This window comes from Typopeltis vanoorti, chromosome 15, assembly GCF_054136105.1.
Source record: "Typopeltis vanoorti isolate ZY-2024b chromosome 15, IOZ_Tvanoo_1.0, whole genome shotgun sequence".
NCBI classification, from domain to species: domain Eukaryota; kingdom Metazoa; phylum Arthropoda; class Arachnida; order Uropygi; family Thelyphonidae; genus Typopeltis; species Typopeltis vanoorti.
In genome coordinates, this window is record NC_143563.1 from 7,388,162 (window position 1) to 7,409,567 (window position 21,406).

At 35.4% G+C, this 21,406-nt stretch overlaps 1 protein-coding gene across 3 annotated transcripts in view; it reads right to left on the reverse strand.

The window, feature by feature from the left end:
• Positions 1 to 15,203: 15,203 nt before the first annotated feature.
• LOC150098339 (uncharacterized) overlaps positions 15,204 to 21,406 on the reverse strand; it is a 275,596-nt gene continuing 269,393 nt past the window's right edge. For all 3 annotated transcript variants that reach the window (XM_090405890.1, XM_090405891.1, XM_090405889.1), the window contains one exon: positions 15,204 to 20,376. In XM_090405890.1, the coding sequence (XP_090262016.1) occupies positions 17,438 to 20,376 (2,939 nt within the window). In that variant the 3' untranslated portion in view covers positions 15,204 to 17,437. The remainder of the gene's footprint in view (positions 20,377 to 21,406) is intronic.

The window sequence follows — 21,406 nt, forward strand, 5'->3', positions numbered from 1 at the left end:
GTATTTAGAAGGGGCGCACTCTTTCGATGCTGTTGGCACATTCTCCCTCGATGAGTCTTTAGACTACCTGGAGGTGTCACTTAATAATAATAATAATAATAAGCTTCAACCAATTGAAATTATTGTATCTTCCAGTCCATATTTTCATTGTTCAGGACGACAATATTTTCGTTAATATTTCATCGCACATCTCTTTATCGGATGCTGCTCTATAATTACCGATAGTCTTGGGCCAGCTATCTCTGAGTGGAGATTGAACTCATCTCTGTCTCCAAAAGATAGGTAGGCCTTTTTTATTCCCTAAAAAGAAATAAAACGTGTCATCATCATCATCAACAACAACCATGGGTCCAATGCCCGTAGGTGTCTGTCGCCATCTTGATATGATTCTTCCATTGCATTCAATTCTGTGCAAGATACTCAGTTTGCGTATAGTTTGCGCACCATTTGACGATGTCATCTCCCCATTCTCTGTTTGGTCTTCCTCTTTTGTTCTTTCCTTCAATCATTCCAAACAGCAATGTTTTTAATTTTCTCTCATCATTCATTCTACATATATGGCCAAATAGACGTAGTTTCCTTTGATTATTTTCTGTATCAGGTGTTCTTTTGGTTGTATTCGCCTGCAGATTTCCTCATTGTTCACTTTCTGGATCCAGCTTATTCTCAAGATCTACTTCCTCTCAAATGCTAATATCCTCTTTTCAGATTCTCTCAGGAGTACCCAGGCCTCGCATCCATAGAGCATGCTGTTGAAGATACATGTTTCTACAGTGAGCAGTTTAGTTTCAATCTTTATAGCTCGGCTCTTCCATATTTTTTCCATGGTTTATTAAAATAGTTGTTGCTCTGGCTATTTTAATTTTTCTCTCTTTTTTGGGGTCCATGTCATGCGTCATGTGGCATCCAAGATATGTGAAATGTTCCACATTTTCCAGTTGGAACCTCTGTATCGTAACTCTGTTCAGTAATTCCTGTAGTCCGAATATTATTGTTTTAGTTTTTTCAAAGTTGACATTTAGCCCATATCTTTTTCCTTCTGATAGTGTTTGCAATGTCCGTTCCAGCCTTGCTGCGTCTTCTTCAATCAGGACGATGTCATCTGCAAAGAAGAGGTAGTTTAGTCTCATGCCATTTATTTAAATGCCTCCACCTTCTTCTTTAATCTTATCTAGTGTTCTTCCCAGATGTGTGATGAAGATGATTGGTGATATTGGGTCCCCTTATATAGCAATTACTTTGATCAATAATCTGTGGAGATGACAATATTTACGCAGAATTTAAACGTATTTTTGTGTTTTCTGCTAATCAATATTCAGCCATTTCAGTTGGAGTACACTAAAAGATAATAATAAATAATAATCAGCTAACGCCTTTTATATTATGTAATGAAATATGGAGATCAAGGTATGCCCCCAAAGAGTGGAAAAAATCGATCTTGGTTGTTCTTCATAAGAAAGGCAGTGCTTTAGAATGCACCAATTACAGAACTATTGCATTAATGAGTCATCTTGGCAAAGTGCTGATGAAAATACTAACAGAACGCCTGAAGGGGCATATGGAGGCACATCTTCCGGATGAGCACGCCAGATTTCGACAAGATTGAAGTACAGTGTAAGAGATACTCGCACTAAGAAAGAACAAAAAGATATACCGCTGTTTCGTGGACTTCCAAAAAGCATTTGATAATATTGACCAAAATATAACATGGGCTGCCTTGGAATCCTATGGCGTGGACAATAAAGTGATCTGCCTGCTGAAAGATATAAACAGCCAAGCACAAGCAAAAATCAGAATAGCAGGTGAGACAAGAGACTGGTTTGCCACTAGTCAAGCCATGGGATTTCATATTATCCACGCCATAGGATTCGAAGACAGCCCTCTAACACCCTTGCTAACCACACTCTTGCTCAGTTTCCATGGATGGTCCCTAGTCTTCCCACCACCAATCCTGTTCTGAAAAATATCCTCTCAATTAATCTTAGAGAAACCCTTCAGTAATTTGAATGTCTCAATCATATAGCCCCTTTTCCACCTATCAACCAATTTTTGCAACCCACAAATCTTCAACCTGTTCTCATAAGGTTCATTCCATAGACCTGCTATCATCTTGGTCACTCGCCTCTGGATCCTCCCCATCAAGAAGAAACCCTGTCCCCCAAATCTGGACAGAGTAGTCAAGATTGGGTCTTATCAAGGCTCAACACAGAGGAACAATGACTTGCTTGTCTCTGCTCTTCAAAGTATTCTTCAGTAACCAAGTGATCTGATGAGCTGATTTAGCCACTTTTGCAATGTCCCCCCTAAACTTCAACTTCCTATCCACCCACATTCCCAAATCCCTTGCCTCGTCAATCTCCTGGAGTACATTTCCACCAATGTGGTATACCGCTTCTAATCTTTTCACCCCAAAATGCACTCTTCCTAATAGCTATAGTTTCCCTGATTCTGTACATCTACTTTCACTTCATTCAGCAACATTTTTTCCGGTCTCCACACACCAAATCCATTCAGATGCAAATCATCCATCTTGTATAAGTCCTTTGGCCCATCAAACTCACTCCACACGTCCACAAACTCCACACCACTCCTCCTGCATAACCTGCACATAAGGTCATTTGCAATTATGGCCCTCCTTCTCAACTCTTCTCTGTCATACCTTGGAAACAGACTCACTATCTTAACTGTCTCTTTTCTTTTGCTACCTCTAGTAATTTCTTCAGGTCCTCTCTCATAGCAAATTTATCACCTTTTAAATCTTGCGTTCCTGTCACTACTATCATTTCTTCCACCCTCTGCTTTTCACTCTAATAGCCTCATTTACATCCTTAATTTTCGCACCCGGTAAGTACGATTTTATCGAACTCTCATCTATTACACCTCTTACTAGTGAATCACCATACAACACTCGCTCCTATATAATAGGAATTACTTTAAACTTGGATTAATAGCAAGGGTCTTCAAGAATTACTTGAAGGACATTATAATGTTGTCATAAGGGATTAAATAGGAAACAGCGGTAGTAGGTTATTCTATTATTATTATTATTATTATTATTATTTGACACCTCCAGGGAGTCCAAAGACTCATCGAAGGAGAGTGTGCCAACAGCATCGAACGATTTTTCCCTTCCAACTACTAACCGCGCTCAAGCTTGCTTAACTTTTTGAGTGAGCCATTAGTAGCAGAGGCTCTACCAATCGACCAACCTTTGCTGGCATTGACAGCTTTAAATTCTTGTAGTACAGTGTAGCGTGTGATAAACATGAGTTCGAAAAACTAAGATTTTGAGTGTGTTTCTCGAGCAGAATCCAGGGGTGGATATGGAATTCAGTGAATTAGGATGTGTTGAGGTAAGTATCAAAAGTTGCAGTGGACAGGACATGTTTTTCGTATGGAAAAATGACAGTATACTTAAGCCTGGAATTTTAGGAAAACCGATTATGAGGACAAGATAAGAGAATAAAATATAAGGTACCTGAGGCAAATAAGGCCCACCTTATTTAAAATTTGAATAAGTTAGACAATTGTTTAGATTAATTGAAACAACAGTGTTCATATTAAAGTTTGTATTATCACTAATTAAAAAAAAAACACAAATAAGAACAATTCATGCAGCAATTTATATTTTATACAAGTCTTTAAAAAACACCTTGTGTGGGTCTTATTAAACCATAATAAAGCCCTTGAACAAAATTAAATATTTAAAAAAGAATATAACAATTATTTTTAATTCTTATTAATTTTAATCATAATTATTAGCTTAAGAACAGTCATAAAGGCATACAAATACGTCACATTCTTCTTGGTGAGATCAACACACTCTTCATGGTACCATTCAAGTCACCGTGTGCATTGCCTCATATTAGCAACTTTTCTTCTCTGCATCCATGGCAACACCACCCCTCTTTTGACACTCCGTTTGTTCCTTTATTTTTTTTGTTCTTCCTGTTTTTTAGTGGCGGCCTTCTCTTTCTTACTATCATTTTCTTTGAAAAGATCTTTGGTCACTCTCTGGTCCTTATAATTTAAAAGCTTTTCTTCGTGGTGTTGCCTTTACAACTGCATAATTTGGCGTTGGCATTAACTCCTGAAACGATGACTTCAAAGAGTTCTTTGTTTTTAGATTTTTAGATTTGTTTTTAGTTTTTAGATTTAATCTCATAATCGGAGTTATCTGAATCACAAGATGGAGGATTAGGGCTACAGCACAAGCAGGATTCAAAAATTGAGTTTTACGTTTAGAAATTGTTGGGTTTCTCTTTAAAAATAACTTCAACCAATCTTTTCCTGCGAGGTCACTTTCTTTATTGAAGTTATTCGTAATTCATTTTGTTCGCAAAATAGAAAAGTTTGCTTGCGTATAGATTTTGAAGTTAAAGTGACGCCAATTGAAGCAAACTTTACTGTTCTTTCTACCAAGTTCTTCCCTTGTTCTTTTGTTAGCACAGTATTTCTTCCTAATCTTTTCGTCATCTTCTCTGTCTTTAAATGGTTCCTCAATGTTCTTCTAGGTACTCCATAGCATTCTGATGCTGCACGTTGTGATAGTTGTCCTCTTTGCAAGACTAGACTAGATGAAAGACTAGAAGCAGCTTTCACAGCTGCTTCTAGTCTTTCATCAGTCCAAAAACCCCTTTTGTTCTTAACTTCTGACATTTTCAGAAGCCTTTAGCAATAAAATAAGTAACGATTATGAGCAATCACCAAAAAATAACACCATAAATCATAGCAATTTAATAAGGCCCATCAACAAATTTACTGGGCCTTATTAACCGCCGCGAACTAGATCAGATAACATCTATTTTCACGTGAAATATGAATTCAAATCAATTAAAACATTTTTTATCATAAAACTGAATGTTGAAAGAACAATTTAAATATAAAAACAATGCGAAAAGAACAATATTTTTAATTAAAACTTATGAATTACTGCGGTGTAATATTAAACGGGAAGACACAACCACCTCCCACAAAGGTCAAGGTCAAACTGACACAATACAGTCGCTAGACAACATGGCGCCACTGATTTGCCATTGCTTATTGCGTCCTCTGTGTGTAAGAAACCACCGTAAATGTGATTTTTTTTTTAACGGGCTTTATTAGACACTGGGTCTTATTTGCCTCAGGAACCTTATAATAAGGGATATTTTTTAAGGAAATCGTTCATAATTAGATGTCAAAATTTATTTTCTACAACGTAAGCTTAAAAACAAAACTGGGGTGAGTTGGATAAATTGCCACGTTCTTAAGGAAAAGCTTAGGGAAGAATATTGACCTGGAAAAAAATCAGCTGAAAAGTTTGACACACACACACACACACACACACACACAGCCGACGCTAGGGTCTTTGCCGCCCACATGCAATGTCTATCTAAGCGCCGCTGAAACGATCCGGGCGTGTGTGGTTCTTTAACGATAATAAAAATTTAAATTATTTCAAATTTCTTAAATAAATTTTGACGGAACAGCCACACGTTGGTTCGCTAAATGTAACGAACCGGGGTTGTTGACTAGGCAGCATAATCGTTAAAAATCCAAATATTCAAAAAATTCTCAAAAGTTAAAGCAAATTTTGATAAAGCCACTTCACTTTAATCGTTGAATATAATGATAAAGGGATTATAGCCTTCTCCCCGACCCGAATCGCTAACAAAATGAAAATGAATTTTAAATAAAGTTAAAATTTATTTGAACTAAAGTTTAAAAAATTCTTGCATTTTACAAGTTACTAAATTCTTAGTAACTTGTAAAAAATTTTAATAATTTTTATAAGTGGAACTATCTTGTAAGAAAATAAAAGAAACTCAAGATAGATGAGAATATAAGAAAAGAATTCAGAAATAATTACATTTAATATAAGTATTCAGAAAAACATCTTTACAGAATAACAGAAAATAAATTAAATTACGTGAATATACTTGAAATTTTTTTAAATTAAAATTTTAAGGGTTTTGATTTCATATTCATAAAATTAGAAATAATGATCTTAACGTCTAATTCCGCACATATATCATTTTCAATAGCAATTGACGCCAAACTAACAAGCCTTTTTTGTGACATACTTGTTCTTAAGTAGGTTTTAATCAATTTCAACTTGGAAAAGGAACGTTCACCGCTCGCTACACTAACAGGTAAGGTTAATAGTATTCTTAACACTTTCATTGCCAAACTGAAAATTGGAATTTCGTGTGGTGGCCAAATTTTTTTTTTTATTATTTAGTTAGCGACGTCCACGCGATAACGCGTGATCGGCCGTTTGGCGCGGCCTCGCATCGCGTGATATCGTTTATTGCCAAGCTGAAAATTGGAATTTCGTGTGGTGGCCAACCTTTTTTATTTAGTTAACGTCCACGCGATAACGCGTGATCGGCCGTTTGGTGAGAACTGGTATCGCGCGATATCGCGTGTTTGACAATGAACATGTTAAAGCAATTGAAAAGTTAGGGAAAGATAAATTATTGGACACAATAAAATTAAAAATATCGAAAGGGTTTTGAATATTTAAATTATCCTTCCGAAAAATATCCCGGAAAGCACATAACTCGTCATATAGTTCTATTGCATTTACGGCTTTATTGTCGCCGTCCTTCAAGAGAATCTCTAAATCGTCACAATTTTTTTGTAAATCTTCGTTATTAATTTGTAGTAATCTATACAATAAATTGAAATTATCATAATATATTTTTTGTTGTTCAAAACGTTCTATTAACGAACACATTGCAACATCTAGAAGAGTCTATAAAACACATTAACTCTAAATTTATCTTCTGTCGATTGTGACGTTTCGTCATGATGCTCGTAGTCAAATTGTCGTGTCTTCTTTCGTCGTCGGACTTCTGTACCAGTTTTAAATTCTTTTTCTCCGTTTACCTCTTCACTCAGTTCTTTTGCCGCTTTAGAACTTCTTTAAAATTTGTATCTGATCGATACTCTTGTAAGATAGATTTTTCGATAGATTCTAAAGCAAGTGTGATGTTCATATTTTTGTCTTCAAGCATTTTACTCACACGGTTTATTCTGTTAATAAATCATGCCCAGTTATTAAAAGTTATAAGAGAGCAAATAAATTTGTAGTCCTTTATTTTAGCACATAATGTTTGTGCTTCATGCTGAGTTTCTTTATTAAAATTTCCATCGTAAATTTCTCGTAATTGATATCGTAGATGGCGGATTGCATTAATTTTACTTTTCCATCGCGTTTCTGATGGCTGTTTCAATGTTAATTTTTTACGAACTTTAAAAGGATTGCCCAACGTTTGTAAGAGAATGAAAAGAAATTGTATATTTCTTGAATAATTGCAAAGAAACTAATTGTATCTGCATTCACTCTAGCTGCATCGTTAATGATTAAATTAAGAGTATGAGCAGCACATGGCACGTAAAAAGCTCGAGGATTTTTGTTTAAAAGCAAGTTTTGAAGCCCATATTTTTCCCCTTTCATATTTGCCCCATTGTCATAACCTTGACCTCACGTCTTCAATGGGAATGTTCCATTTTTCCAGTTGTTCCATTATTGTTGCACATAAACCACGTCCTGTGGAATCTGATATATCTGCAAAACCTAAAACGTTTTCCCTGATCTTGACAATTCCATTGTCACAGGAAAGAAAGCGAATAATAATGGTCATTTGTTCTGTTTTACTTGCATCAGGTGTGCAGTCTAAAATTATGGAATAATATTTAGATTTTCGAATTGATAATAAAATTGTATCCCTGATTGCGTTACTTAAAGTTTCCAATATTTAATTTTGACTGTTTTTACTCAAATAGTGTACTCTATTGTTTCGTTGTAGGGTCCTTTCAATATGATTTTCCATAACGGGATCAAACTTCGCAAACAGTTCGACTAATTTTAAAAAATTATCGTTATTCCTTTCATATAATTTATCAGATGATCCGCGAAAAGCTAAATTTTGGCTACCATGGAATTTTATAATTTCAATCAAGCGTTCTGAAACACTCGTCCAATGTTTCTTTACCATCGAGTCTGGCAAACAATAGTATTTTTGTGTTTTAAATTTTTATCAAGTTCCTTCCATTTTAAGAAATTTTTCATGTGAGTTCAACTAGTCTCATGTCTATGCAAAGTTGTACTTACATTTCTCCAACCATTATAACCTTCTACAAGAATTCTTGATTTGGTAGGTGCGAAAGGTTTGCTAAAAAGCAAAAAACAGAATTTAAAGTTTCGGAATAAATGAGCCATGTTCTTGGCACGAGCTCACCATTTATCATTTTTCTATTATCATATTTGTTGCCAAATTTATGACCATATGTATTTCTGGGATATATTATATTTTTCTTTTGAACAGGCTCCATTTCAATTAAAACAACTCGTAATTTTTCATCAATATTTCCTCTTCACCTGGATCTTCTAAATTTACAGAGACTAGCAATGTGTTCGTTTCGTGGTCAACTACAACTAAATCTTCTCCTAATTGTTTTTCACTTAAATCATGCGTCTTGTTATCTTATTCAAAAGTTTGCAATAGTAGTTTCGTGCAAACTGGATGATGTGCACAGTTCTTCAACTCTGATTTCTGATGTATCAAGTAGGTTACAATCTGCATCAGAATATTTTAATATTTTAACAAATTTATTAAGAGCCCCAGGTTGTTTCTTAACATCTGCTTCTTTTGCAGCATGACACGATTTTGTGCACCAGATAACTTTTTAAAATTTTTGATTCCATTTCTATTTTATACCACAATAAATTATTACACAACACGACACAGAGACGAAATAATATTCCGCACTGCGCTACTGTCAGTAGCCAATTGAGATGCATACCATATGACTGGTTAACTAGCAACAAATGTTTTGTATGAAAGTTCGTTTCTGGTCATAGAAACCGTTCACCATTTCACTTTAGATAGACTGCAGTAGACACATGCTGCAGGCAAGCATTTAGCCTGCTCTCGCTGCAAAATTGTAAACAGCTGACTGATCAAAGAGGTGGCAATGTACAATTGTTTTAAATTTTTATTCGGTGCATCCTGCCTTATTTATTTTGATATTGATCATTATAAGAATTTTTTGTTTTTATGATAAAAATTTTGTTTGTTAAAAATGAACTTATGAACGGTGTCCCAGCAGCGGCGCCCGCATTCACCACATGCCCGCTTCCACCAGCCCTGCACACACAGTTATTATATTATTAACTGAAAAATAAAAGGAAGTTCAGAAGCGAAATTAATGTAATTTCACTCTCTGTAAGATTTTGAAACACCCAATTGAGGAAATTAATAATTATTTCGTTAAGTTTTGTAGAAGGTAAGATAATGAAAGTTGAGAAGGAAAACGTGCATGTAACTAAGGATACAGAACTTGCTGGCCAGACATCTTATATCTGGCCAGCAAAAAAGGTGGTGGAGATGATACATTGTCCTTGTAAATAAATTAAAATGTTCATGCTTCTTTTTAATGAATTGTCAAAATTAGCAATCTTTCCTATTGATTGGAACATCCCTAGGATGCCAATACCAAGTCATTAGAGGAGGAGGAAGTAGCTCATTGTTAGAGTGAACCGATGTTTTGACAAAAAAGGAACAATTTTTTGATTTAAAAAAAAATTATACATAAATCATATTTTATCTATTACATAAATTACATATATGTACTGTGAGACATTTTGCTTTAGACAAAAAAAAAAAGTAATTCATAATAAAGAATTAATAACAAAATTTTCTGAGTTACGGATTTTTTGAGGAAATTTTACCCTTTGACACTCGCTTATAAAATCCTAAACAAGATTTGCCTAAAAAAAGACGTTAAAAAAAAAAAAAGAAAAAATCGTAACAGTTTGACTTAAATTCGCAGCAGTAAGAATCGACCGGCCTGAGATAGAGAAAATGTTGTTGCACAATATCGCATTTATCGCTTCAGGTAAATAAAACTGAAATCTATAAGTTTTTGAAAAAAAAAACAAACAAACATAAATTTACATTAAAAATTCTTGTAGAAGAATCTTGTCTGGTAAAATTTTATAAAATTGTTTTGGGATGATAGCAGATGAATTGCAGCCAACAAAAGTAGAAATTCAAAATTAACATGGAAAGCAGTGCATTCAACGTCATCTGGTCTGAGATAGTCTGCAGGAGAAAGTATTTCGTTGGCTCAGCTGCTAATAGGCCAGGGAATGCAAAAGATGGTGTGATTGATATGTAGCTGCAAATAAACTTAATCAGTTGAATGCAGGTAATTATTATGGGTCAATTTAGCTGTGGGGATATAGACTGTAAGAAGAAATGAACATATGGGAGTAAGATAATGGAATTTATACAGCTTCTAAGGTATTGGAAAAGATTAAACACAACACTCAAGAAGGGACATCGTGTGGGGAAGCATGGTTTTGTGAAGGGTCGGTCATGCTTCAGTAACTTACTCACTTTTTTGTAATAAAGTGACAGCTGAATTGGATAAAGGTAATGACTATACATTGATATTGCTAGACTTCGCAAAGGCGTCAGGCCAGATAAATTAGAGCACATGGAGATGAATGTGAAGTTAGTGAAGTAGATAAGAGGATGGTCGAAGATACCACAGTTGTTCATTCAGAAGTAGAGTCCAGTGGTAGACCTGCAGCTAGTGGTGTATCATAGGCTCTGTACTTGGGGTACTAGTCAATTTGTACATTAATTATATAGGAAATAATCTCAGGGGATAGAGTTGTTTGCAGATGAGGCAAAATTAAATAGAGCAATAGTGCAGAAAAAATTGCAGGGTGATTAAATAGACTAGAATTATGAGCAAAAGAGAACGGATATCGTTTTAATGTGGCAGAGTGTATGGTTATGCATTTTGGAGTGAGAAGATTACCAGCTGATGGGGTATCCATCAGTATGGTATATTGATGCCAGAAAATTGATGAAACACTGTTTTTGGGGGTGTTGGTTGAAGGGTGAGTTGATGTTCAGAAAGCATATTGCTAAAGTGGCTAAAACAGCTCATTGGATGACCCGGTTATTGAAGAACACCTTCACAAGGAAAGGGAAGCAGGCTATTGAACTTCTTGATAAGGCTCACCTGGGTCCCTTGGAGGTGTGGAAGACGTGAAACGGATTCAGAGTCGAGTGACCACGATGACAACAGGCCAGTAGAATGTTTTATGTGAGGAGAAATTGAAGATTTGGGGATTCAGAGGCTGGATGATGATTAGGGAAATATATATAGAGACATATAAGTTGTCTCTACACAGAGACAACTTATATGGAATTTACAGAATTGATGGATGAAATGTTTAAGTTCATGACTAGTGTGGGGAACACTAGGGTCATCCTTGGGAATTAAGTGTAGTTAGAAAAGGGCATGAGGGTTAGTTTTTTTTTTTTTTTTTTGGTTAGAGAGTGATGAATGAGTGGGATGGATTGCCAGAGTAGTCGTGAGGATGTTGTCGATATATGAGTTCAGAGCAAAATGAGGTTTTGTGCAGGTACTGATAGGTAGCATTGATGCTAGTGGACCTCCACAGATGAGTCTACGAACTCCATGCAGATATTCCTATATACCAGTGTTTCTCAAACTGTGTTCTGCAAGAAGTTCTGGAATTTGTGATTTTAGTTTTCTAAGCATTTTTCATGAATAAATATTTTATAGTAGAAATATTCTGAGAATAATATTCGTGAATATGTCGAAAAGCTCAGACCCAGGACGCCTAATAACATCTGTGTATCGTTAATTTTCACACATCAAAACCTTTCAATATTTGGGAAAGGGAATATCGCTGTTTATGACCGGTCATAAAAATTGCCTGCAAGCGGATTATAACAATGGGTGGCATGTTCTCAAAACTGAAGGAAATGATCTGTGTAGCAAATGTCAGTGACCAAGCAGCATATTTTTAAACATGGAAATATTCATGAATTATCGTTAATTTTCACACATCGAAATCTTTCAACAATCGGTAAAGAGAATACCGGCGTTTATGACGATCATAAAAACTGCCTGCAAGCCGATTACAATGGGCAGCGTTTTCTCAAAACTAAACAAAATAACATCCGTGTTGCTAATGTCAGTGGCCAATCAGCAAGGAAGTATAAAGAAAACTTTTCCACTGAAATTGAAGATCAAGATAACCTGTATCCATTTCTCAAATCTAGTAATACTGAATATTTTCTTCGCAAGTTCGTATTGCAGTAAGTGCTTGTTCTGAAACCGGAGTGCCGTGATTTTAAAAGTAACAGGAAAACAGAGTTAAATTCTAATATGAATAAGAGACAAGGCACTTTGTTCAGTTTTGGTATTAAGAAATCTTATTAAGGAACAGATAGTGAGTCATTCACCTCAAGCCTACAAAGATCTCCAGGATGTACAAAAGAAGGGCAAAACTACCAGCACACAGGAGAAAAAGTCTGCATTCACTCATAAGTACTTATAATTAAAAAAAAATTCTTATATTATAAATAAATATATTTGGTGATCAGAATGGGATATGTCAATGAAAATTAGCACAAATTAATTTAATGATGGTTTAATTATTAATAATTAGCAATTAATTATTAGTTAATACATTACAAAATAACCAAGGTGTTCTGTGAAAATTTCAGGATTTGTGAAGTGTTCCGTCGTAGAAAAAGTTTGAGAAACCCTGCTAAAAATGTAATTATTGCTCATAAAGTAACTATATAGTTCGGTCTAACTATTCAGATCATAATGTTGCTCATGAATGTAAGCTAACATAAGCGGCACCATTTACTGGATAAAAGTAAATAAAGTAAAAAGATTAATAAGATAAACATTTAAAAAAATCAGCTAGTGCCTTTTTATTCCAATATATAGGGAATAGGCAAGGCGTTTTAGCCCTAACTTTTGGAGACTGAGTGTGGAGTTCAATCTCCACTGGCAGCCAATCAGAGATAGCTAGCCCAAGGCTATCACTAATTAAGCAGCACGCAGTGAAGAGAGACTGCTCAACAAGTGCTGCCATCTTGTGGTCCCTAATCCTAACACTCATATTTAATGTCTGAAATAATGTTGGTTCTATGGTCGATTTTCTTGAGTTTATGGGAGAAAAAACCCGCTAGCCCATGCCAGAGATCGATTAACTCGGGAACCAGTCGAAAAAAGGCTTAGAAAAATTTCTTCTAGTCACCGACTAGATTCGAAATGAAGTCTTCCTTCAGCGGTCAAACGACACATCCACTGAGCTACACAGGCTCAATGTTATTTCTTTCTTATGCTTGATAAAATTTCATGACCATCTGGACACATGAAACATATGATCCGTAAACTGGTACCATCCTTGTCAAACAGTGAGGTCGGGTCACCTTTCGCATAAAATGGAGAACTGTAGGTAATTTTTTTTTTTTCCAAAAAGAAGTAAACCTTGGAAAAAGTAGCCTATTCAATATGCATAGTTCTTTGAAGATTTTGTTCAACATATTGTTCATATGAGCATGTAAAGTAAATTTATTTTAAAAGAACTATAAAGTTTGTGGTTACTTAGCTATGTAAAATGTCAAAAATATACATTATAGTCAAACAGAAAACTACTTTTGAAGCTATTAAGTTTTGAAAGTGATCAAGAGCTGACTAAAAAAGAAACCTCCAGTATAGTACTGCACTATTTTAAAGATGCATGCTCTGTCCAGGATCCATTATATTCTTCTTTTATGAGTGCTTTTGATTAAGAGACTTGCAGCAGACTTCTCTTTTAGGTAGTGCAAATCAAAGGCAGACATGGTTTGCTATCATTTGGCAATAAACTATCAATGGATATTTATGTTTTGTTTTTCTTTTAATACAAAACTTTATAGGTTTTTTTCCCCTTCAATAATTTTATTCAATTTCTTTTTATATAATAAAAGTACCAGACTGAGAAACAACATGCCCGTGGTGCAATGGAGCACAAATGGCAATACAATGAACTGCAAACCTAAAGCAGAGCAAATTGATGTCCGTGGGAATGAGTACCAATCTCTTGTTCATAACTCTACTGTCCTAGTAACTCAATATTTAATTTCATCAAATAGATGCAATGCAAGAATACTTTTGTATAAATGAAATTTAATAATTAAGAATAAGGAATGGTGACTTTACTGACATGGAAAATCACTTTTCCATATTTTCTCTGTTAGGGGCTGAAATTGTTGATATGGATTTTTAGATAATTCCCTGAAAACATAAACATAATATACACAGCTGTTAGAAAACTACATATAAAAGCTAAGGCAAACCATATCAGAAACAAAGACATCTAGTCACAAAACTCATTTTCATTCTCTGGCAGCAAAAAGATCAAAGGATCGATTTAAATATTAGTAGCAATGAATTTGCAGCATTAAGTGCATGAAGTGAAGCAGATGTTATCCTATTGCTTTCCAGAAAGATCTCAAACCATCCCATGACTCTATCCAAGTAATAGTTGAACAACGATAGTGACAAAAGAATTGCTATGGCACAACATCTCAAGAAGAATTCCATGATCTGAAATGCTGATGAAGATCACAGAAAGGCAATTCAGTGAGTCAGGCTGGTGAAAAAATTTTAGATAGCTTTTGAAAAGTATGAAATACCACATCTCAAGTATTTTACATTGGCATATTTGTATATACATGAAAGGAAAAGAAATTCAATGAAAGTATAGTAGAAAAACATTAGCATTTATTGTGTGATCTAAATTCCAAGGCTGTTTTATGTATTGTGCTTGGATTTACTAAAAGAATTATTTCAATGTTCTGTTCATAATGAAGACACCTTTTTCAATTAAAATAGCAAATTAGTTTTGAAACAAAGCTTAAAATTTAGAGATGTATACACTTGCCACTTCAAGAATAACAGTTTTTCTTTTTTTAAAAAAATTGGACAATTACTCAAATTATAACAAATTTTCAAAATATTTTACATATAATGTAATATGGATTGATAAAGCTGAAATAGAGTAGGTTCAGTGTTTTTCTGATGAACTCTGAAAAAGTTACATTACTGTGAAGTTAACTTTAGTATACAGAGACAAAATCAAACATGTGTCACAAAAACAAAAAAGATAAAATGGCATATAAATTACTATTTTAAATTACTCCCTCACAATCGAAAAGCAGCTTGATAGTAATTTTACCTTCAAAAATAAAAAAGGCACTTCAGCAAGCTTTTCCCTATGTATTATTTTCTTTTCCTAAAACAACTTGCAAAGGTGCACGTATCATGTATATATCTGTTACTGACACTGTTATTTAATACATGAAAAATGAGTCCAAGAAACATATAGGAACTGGTGGTATTTATTATTAAATATTTCTGTCATATGATACAGTACTAACAGCTCACACACACACACACGCACACACACATCATGGTAAACACTGGGGCTCAAAATTCTAATCACAGATCAAAACTTCAGGATTAAAAAAAAATTAAAAAAAGTAAAAATAAAAACAAAAAGAGGATAATGATGGGAGAAGCTACTTCACTTCTGTGTAGATGACTTCAAAAATACAAAAACATGGCAATAAAAAAGAGGGCGTCCAAAGGCCCAGGTGATTCTTTGGACTATGATCCTTACAGCAGGAGGTCATGGATCAATTTGATCAGTATGCTGTTAATGGTTTTGAACCATGCTACCCACATTACATACTGGAAGAGACAATTTGAAGTAATAAAAAACTGGGAAAGACTGAACACATTTGGGCTGACAGTTAAACGACTCCGTGTCGGACGGTGGTCGTTCCAAGTTGGAAAAATGTGATCACAACACTACTTTGCCAGAATAAAGACTAAGTAACCAGCCTCAGCATTTCCCCAAACATATCTGTGAAAGTTATCCAGTCCTTTTCAATAAAAGACCTGGATGTCTAAAGCTGCCCAGAACAGGACCAAAACTATGGGTATTACAGAGTACTTTGTAAGCAAACTCAGCAGAGGCTCCCTACAATGAGCAGTCACATTAAAACAGTATGAAAAGGATTTCTAAAAACCCACAGTCCAGGTCCCTAGATTTATTAGTCATGTGCGTCAAGGTGCTAATATATAAAGATAGGCAATCAAATATGACAATGGACTATGCTTCTAGAAATGCTAGCTTGCCTTTAGCAATTGGGGGTGTAGGGAAACTATTTAATACCACATGGGATACCTCTTGTAAATGACAAAAAGGGACAGTATATGAAAGAAATTATTGTGAAGCTGCACATTTGCTTTTTTTTTTCACTTTTTTTTTGTTTTGTTTTTGCTGTGCTAAAAGTCCAAGAGGAGTCACTCTAAGCCAACCACCATGTTTGATATGATGTGTTTGGTCTCATGGTTTATACTTCTCACTTGCAGACAGCCATCTGGCAGAGGTCAAGAAACATGCCTCCACACCTGAGTAGGGACTTTTACAGAAAGGCAGTGCCTTTTTGTGCCAACTTCTTCACACTTGAGGTCCATTTTGGGTACTTTACGTTACTATGGCAAATGGCTAACAGTTAATGTTCCAATAAAAATTTTCCCTTTTTTCTCTTGGAAACAATACAGTTTGTTTACTCAGGTGAAAGTAATATAATGTAAGTTTTATGTACAGTATCAATAAAATGAGAGAGTATAATTTTATCATTTTTTACACTATATAAACAAAAAAATATTAATTAGCAATTAAATTACCCACAAAATCAATGTTGAAGTGGTAGAACAACTGGACAAAGAGTAGCACAGTTGTTAACCATATTTAAGAAATATAATTATCTCGGTGAAGATGGGACTCTGATACAAATAAATGCAGCCTATGGAAATATATATATCAAAATAAAGCTAATATGAGAACATATTACAACATCTACAAAATTGCCAAGCAGGCTTTTTAGTACTAAATTACAAGCATAACAACAAAATTTAAAGAATATTTATATAAAATTGAAATATGACTCTAGTTCTTATTTATATAACTTACTATAATACAATTTTATACAACAAATATCTAAATATATATTACATTATAAATGACAGCAAAGGGAAATAAGTTTATCAAATACACTATCTGCTCACATATAAAGAAGATCTATAAAAATTTTCTTATAAAAGTAAGATTTAAAAATACCTATTTTTAAAAGAAATCTTAAAGATAAAATGAACAAGTCAATTGCCACAGTACAGCAAGTTTTGGTATGTCCAATGATCCACAAGACAAATCACAAAAACTCAGTCAATGAGCTAATGATCACACTGAACTAGGACAAGTATCAAAAACACCAAGGCATGCCAGGACAGTGAGCATAACAAGATACTGCTTGTAGCCACACTATGTCTTCTCACATTATAAATTCATACATTCTAAACAATAACAAATACACTTTGTTTTCAACATCCAATGAGCGTTAAAAAATTAACAAAAAAGAGACTAGATTTTTTTTTTCTTCACAGATTGAAGCACTTTACAATGCATGGGATACATAAGTACAACACACACATATACACAGACATACATACATTCAACATCTCTGTACAAAGGTATACAATGTGCAGCTCATCTCTGTACAACATTCACCAAATCTCGAACAGTGTTCTGTAAATCTACAAAAAGTTTTGCACTATCAACACTATTGTTACTGCTGCACGTACGCAGCTGCTCTCCCTGGATCTCAAGTTTCGAAAGAAGTTCACGGAATCGAAAACGCCCATGAGGAGGAATGTTTTCTGCATAGCTGCCACACGAGGAACGGAACAGCTGCACTTTGTCTGACAACTGCATCACACTAGCACTATTAATTGCTGCAGAGTTTTTTAACATCAGAATGTTATTCTCTAGGGCACTTGAAATTTCCAAAATGGAGGCCTTGTTGCCAACTTCAGCACCCTTAAAGGAGTCATTAGAATCCTCATATTTTTCTTTCACTCCATCTTCCAACTGATTTTCTATAGGACTTTCTTGACCCTTACCTCCAGATTTAGGCATCACTTGGGGTTTTATTCCCACTTTGGTTTGTTTAACTACAGAAGCAGCTGGAAGCACAGGATGAGAGCTCTTTACAGGTTTAAGGGGGATTACAGGTTTGGACTGATTTAAAAACTGAAAAGCACCATCATCTTTTTCAATTGCAGATTCCAAAGGTGGTGGTGGTGGAGGAAAAGTATCTGTATCAGAATTTTCATCTTCCAGTTCAGGTGTTTCTAAAACAGAAGTTGGGGGACTTTCTTTCGGAGAAGTTCTCGTTTCATTTGGTAAGGAATGCAAAGACTGGTCTTCCTCTTCATCCTCTTCTTCCACTTGGTTAGAATTTAAATGGCCCTGAGATTTCTCTTCAGCACCAATGGGGACGGTGTCAACACCCACTTTCAATGATTCAATTCGTCGAGGAAAATTCTTCTGGCTGCTTTTCTTTTTCATTTCAGAAAATATTGTATTATCATGAATAACTACCATATCCTTCTCCCAGAGCTTCTTAAAATTGCTAATACTCCCTGAACTGTGTCGCCTGCTTCCTTCTTCTGCAAGCAAAAGATTTGGTTTTTCGGAGGCATAAACTTCACTTTTACTTCGCTCATGTTTAGGATCATCACATAAAGCTATATTTGACCTATTGAGTGATTCACTATTCAAGTGTTTACTCTTTGTGTCTTCAGCAATTTTGGGACATAGTTTGGGATGTAGAGATGAATTGCCTAAACAATTGGTATTCACTTGGAAGCCACTAAGATTACTATTCTCTATATATGGCTCTGGTAAGCTAGAAACATCTATATTCACTACTTCCTGTTCTACAATTTTAGTTGTGTCAGGATTGCACTTAGTTTCTTTTTTCTTATCAAGAGTATTTTCAATATTAAGTTCTTCTTCTGCAGTATTAACATTTCTAAAACCTTCTGGTGCTGGTATCAAATCACCTGTTTGAGAAGAAGCATCTCCCATTTCTATGGCTCTTCTTCGTACCTTCATTTTCAAACTTTCAAAAAGTTCTGACACTAGCTGAGCTGCAGGATTTTTTAATGTATTATCACTCTCTTTGGGTTTGGATGATGACTGATTATCTTCTGCGGACTTCTGCAATATCTGGGGAATATTGTGAGCATCTTCATTAGTAGTAGGCAAAAGAGGTGAATTACTTGTTGAATTATTCAAAGGATGATTAGGTCCATCATCAGCATTTTTAACACTCTTGTTCAGCTGCCAAGCAGAACCAGAATTCCATGAAGGGGGAGTTGGACTCCTTCCTTCTGTTAAATTTTTAATAGCACTGGATCTCTCACACTGGAACTGCTCATCTAAGGAATCACTTTTTACTAAATGTTTGGGAGGACTTGGAGGCTTATCTTTAGGTCTTTTTCTAAGTGTTCGACGAACAAGACTAGTACCAAAAGGAGAGGAATCTGGATGTAACACTGGGGAAGTTTTGTTGCTAACTAGTTGACTTATCGTAACGCCTTCTTCAGATGGTGTTCTATGCCGTAAACCATAGCGATTGACACAATCTGTGATCACATTTCGAGGTTCTTGAACACAATCAAGTCTCCCCTCTCGTGATGGCTTCCTTTCTAGTTTTCTACTTCGTGAGAGACGTGGAGAAAAAGCAGATCTTCCTCCAAGACAGTGAGTTTCTGGAATTGAACCTGTTTCAAATACCTCACTAGTTTTTGTATGTGTCAAATCAGATTTCTGCCTTTGTAAAAATCCATGGGAGGAATGTCTGATAATGTCAAAGTCTTGTCGCTGTCGAATTGTTGCTAAATGCCTAGTATCTATGCGACTGACATTAAACATGGAACCTGTCCCTCTTCTGTGTCTCCCATGTTCTAAACCAGGACTAAAGTGAACTTCTCCACTAATTTCACTTAAGCAATCTAACTCTCCTTCCATGACAGTTTCAGGAGGACACATTGTACCAGCATGCAAACCATGCTGCTTAAGAGATTCTAAATAAGCTCCAATACGTGCTCCTTTTGGCAAAGTTCCATAACGATTTATTGCCCTCTTCACATTTTGGACTTCTAAAGCTGCTACTTGTACTTTCTTTGGTTCCTGTTTCTTATTATTTTGAGTTGCATTTTCTTTAGTTCGTTGCTGTACATTTAAAGGGTAAGTTCTAGCTTTCTTTAGTTTTTGCTGCTGAGGTTGTGAAGGATTTGGAACACTAGATATGGAGGCTGCAGTGTGATTTCCAGAGTCTTCTGTATCAGGGGTTCTTTCTCTCATATCACTCTCTGTTTCCCCATTACTACTATTCAGTTCATTAAGTTCTTTGTTGATAGTTTCAAATACTTTTTCTAGTCCATTTACAGACTCCTTGGGAGGATCCAGCTCTTCACCACCCAAAGTTTTATCTTGATAAGTACTATCTCTAAATGAACTTGTCCGTTTGGGTGGTACAGGGGCTTGCTTACCACGAGGACCAGACCGCCTTAACTGAACTACAGTAGATTTTGTAGTCAAAATCCCTGGAAGTTTGGTAACGCCACCACGATGGACACCTGTATAAGATATATTCCATTTACCATCAAGACAGTAAAGCATTTTCATTTATAAAGATAACACTGTCATATACATATATATATATATATTCATGTCATAAATATCATGTAAAGAGGAAAAATTAATAGTATACACATTAACTTCTTTTTTTTTTTTTTGGGGGGGGGGGGGGGGGGGGTAAATGTTACGTATATATCTCCCCTCAGCAAAAACTTCCCTAAAACATAAGAAACACACCGATGCAATTCTAAATGAAATTCACTAATGTATATTAGTGAATTTCATTTATTTCATATTAGCAAATTAGGAGACCTATTAGGGGAGAGAACATGGGGATCATCCATGAAAATTAAATTTGTTCGTAGTCAAGAAAGAAGTAAGGAGCTAGGTTTTTTCTCTCACAGAGCAGTGAGTGAGTGGAATAGTTTGCCTTTAGGGATAGTGAGTGCATCTAGTGTGACGAATTTAAGGGAAGGTGTAACAGCTGGTTAGGGTGATTTATAGCCTCCCTCAAGCTTGACTCCCTGAAGGTCTCAGATAATAATATCTTCCAATCAGATTTGCTGTCTCTCTCTCTCTCTCTCTCTGTTCACTAACATTCTTTCAAAGGACACTTTAGACCTCATCCAGGCACAATTTCCTCCCGATATCTCAACTTTTTTAAAGTACACCATGAACTCAGACTATTTCATTTGGCAAGATTCTACAAACAAATAGAGGGCACAGACATGGAATCTCCATTTTCCCCCCCTCCACCACCCCAGCAAGACTACTTCATGGAAAACCTTTGAAGAAAGTCTTACCTCTGCCCCACACACAGACCTACAGTTTAGTTATGCTAATGTTGATGATGTGTTCTCTGTTTGGCCACATGGCAGAGGCTCTTAATTACTAGCATCCCAGAATCTACTTCAGCTTAAGGGGGGGAATATGAATAAAAATCAGTCTTCTCCTTCCTAGATGCCTTGATTACATGGCAACTTGATGGATTCCTGGCATTCTCAGTTTACAGACCCCCCCCCCCACACA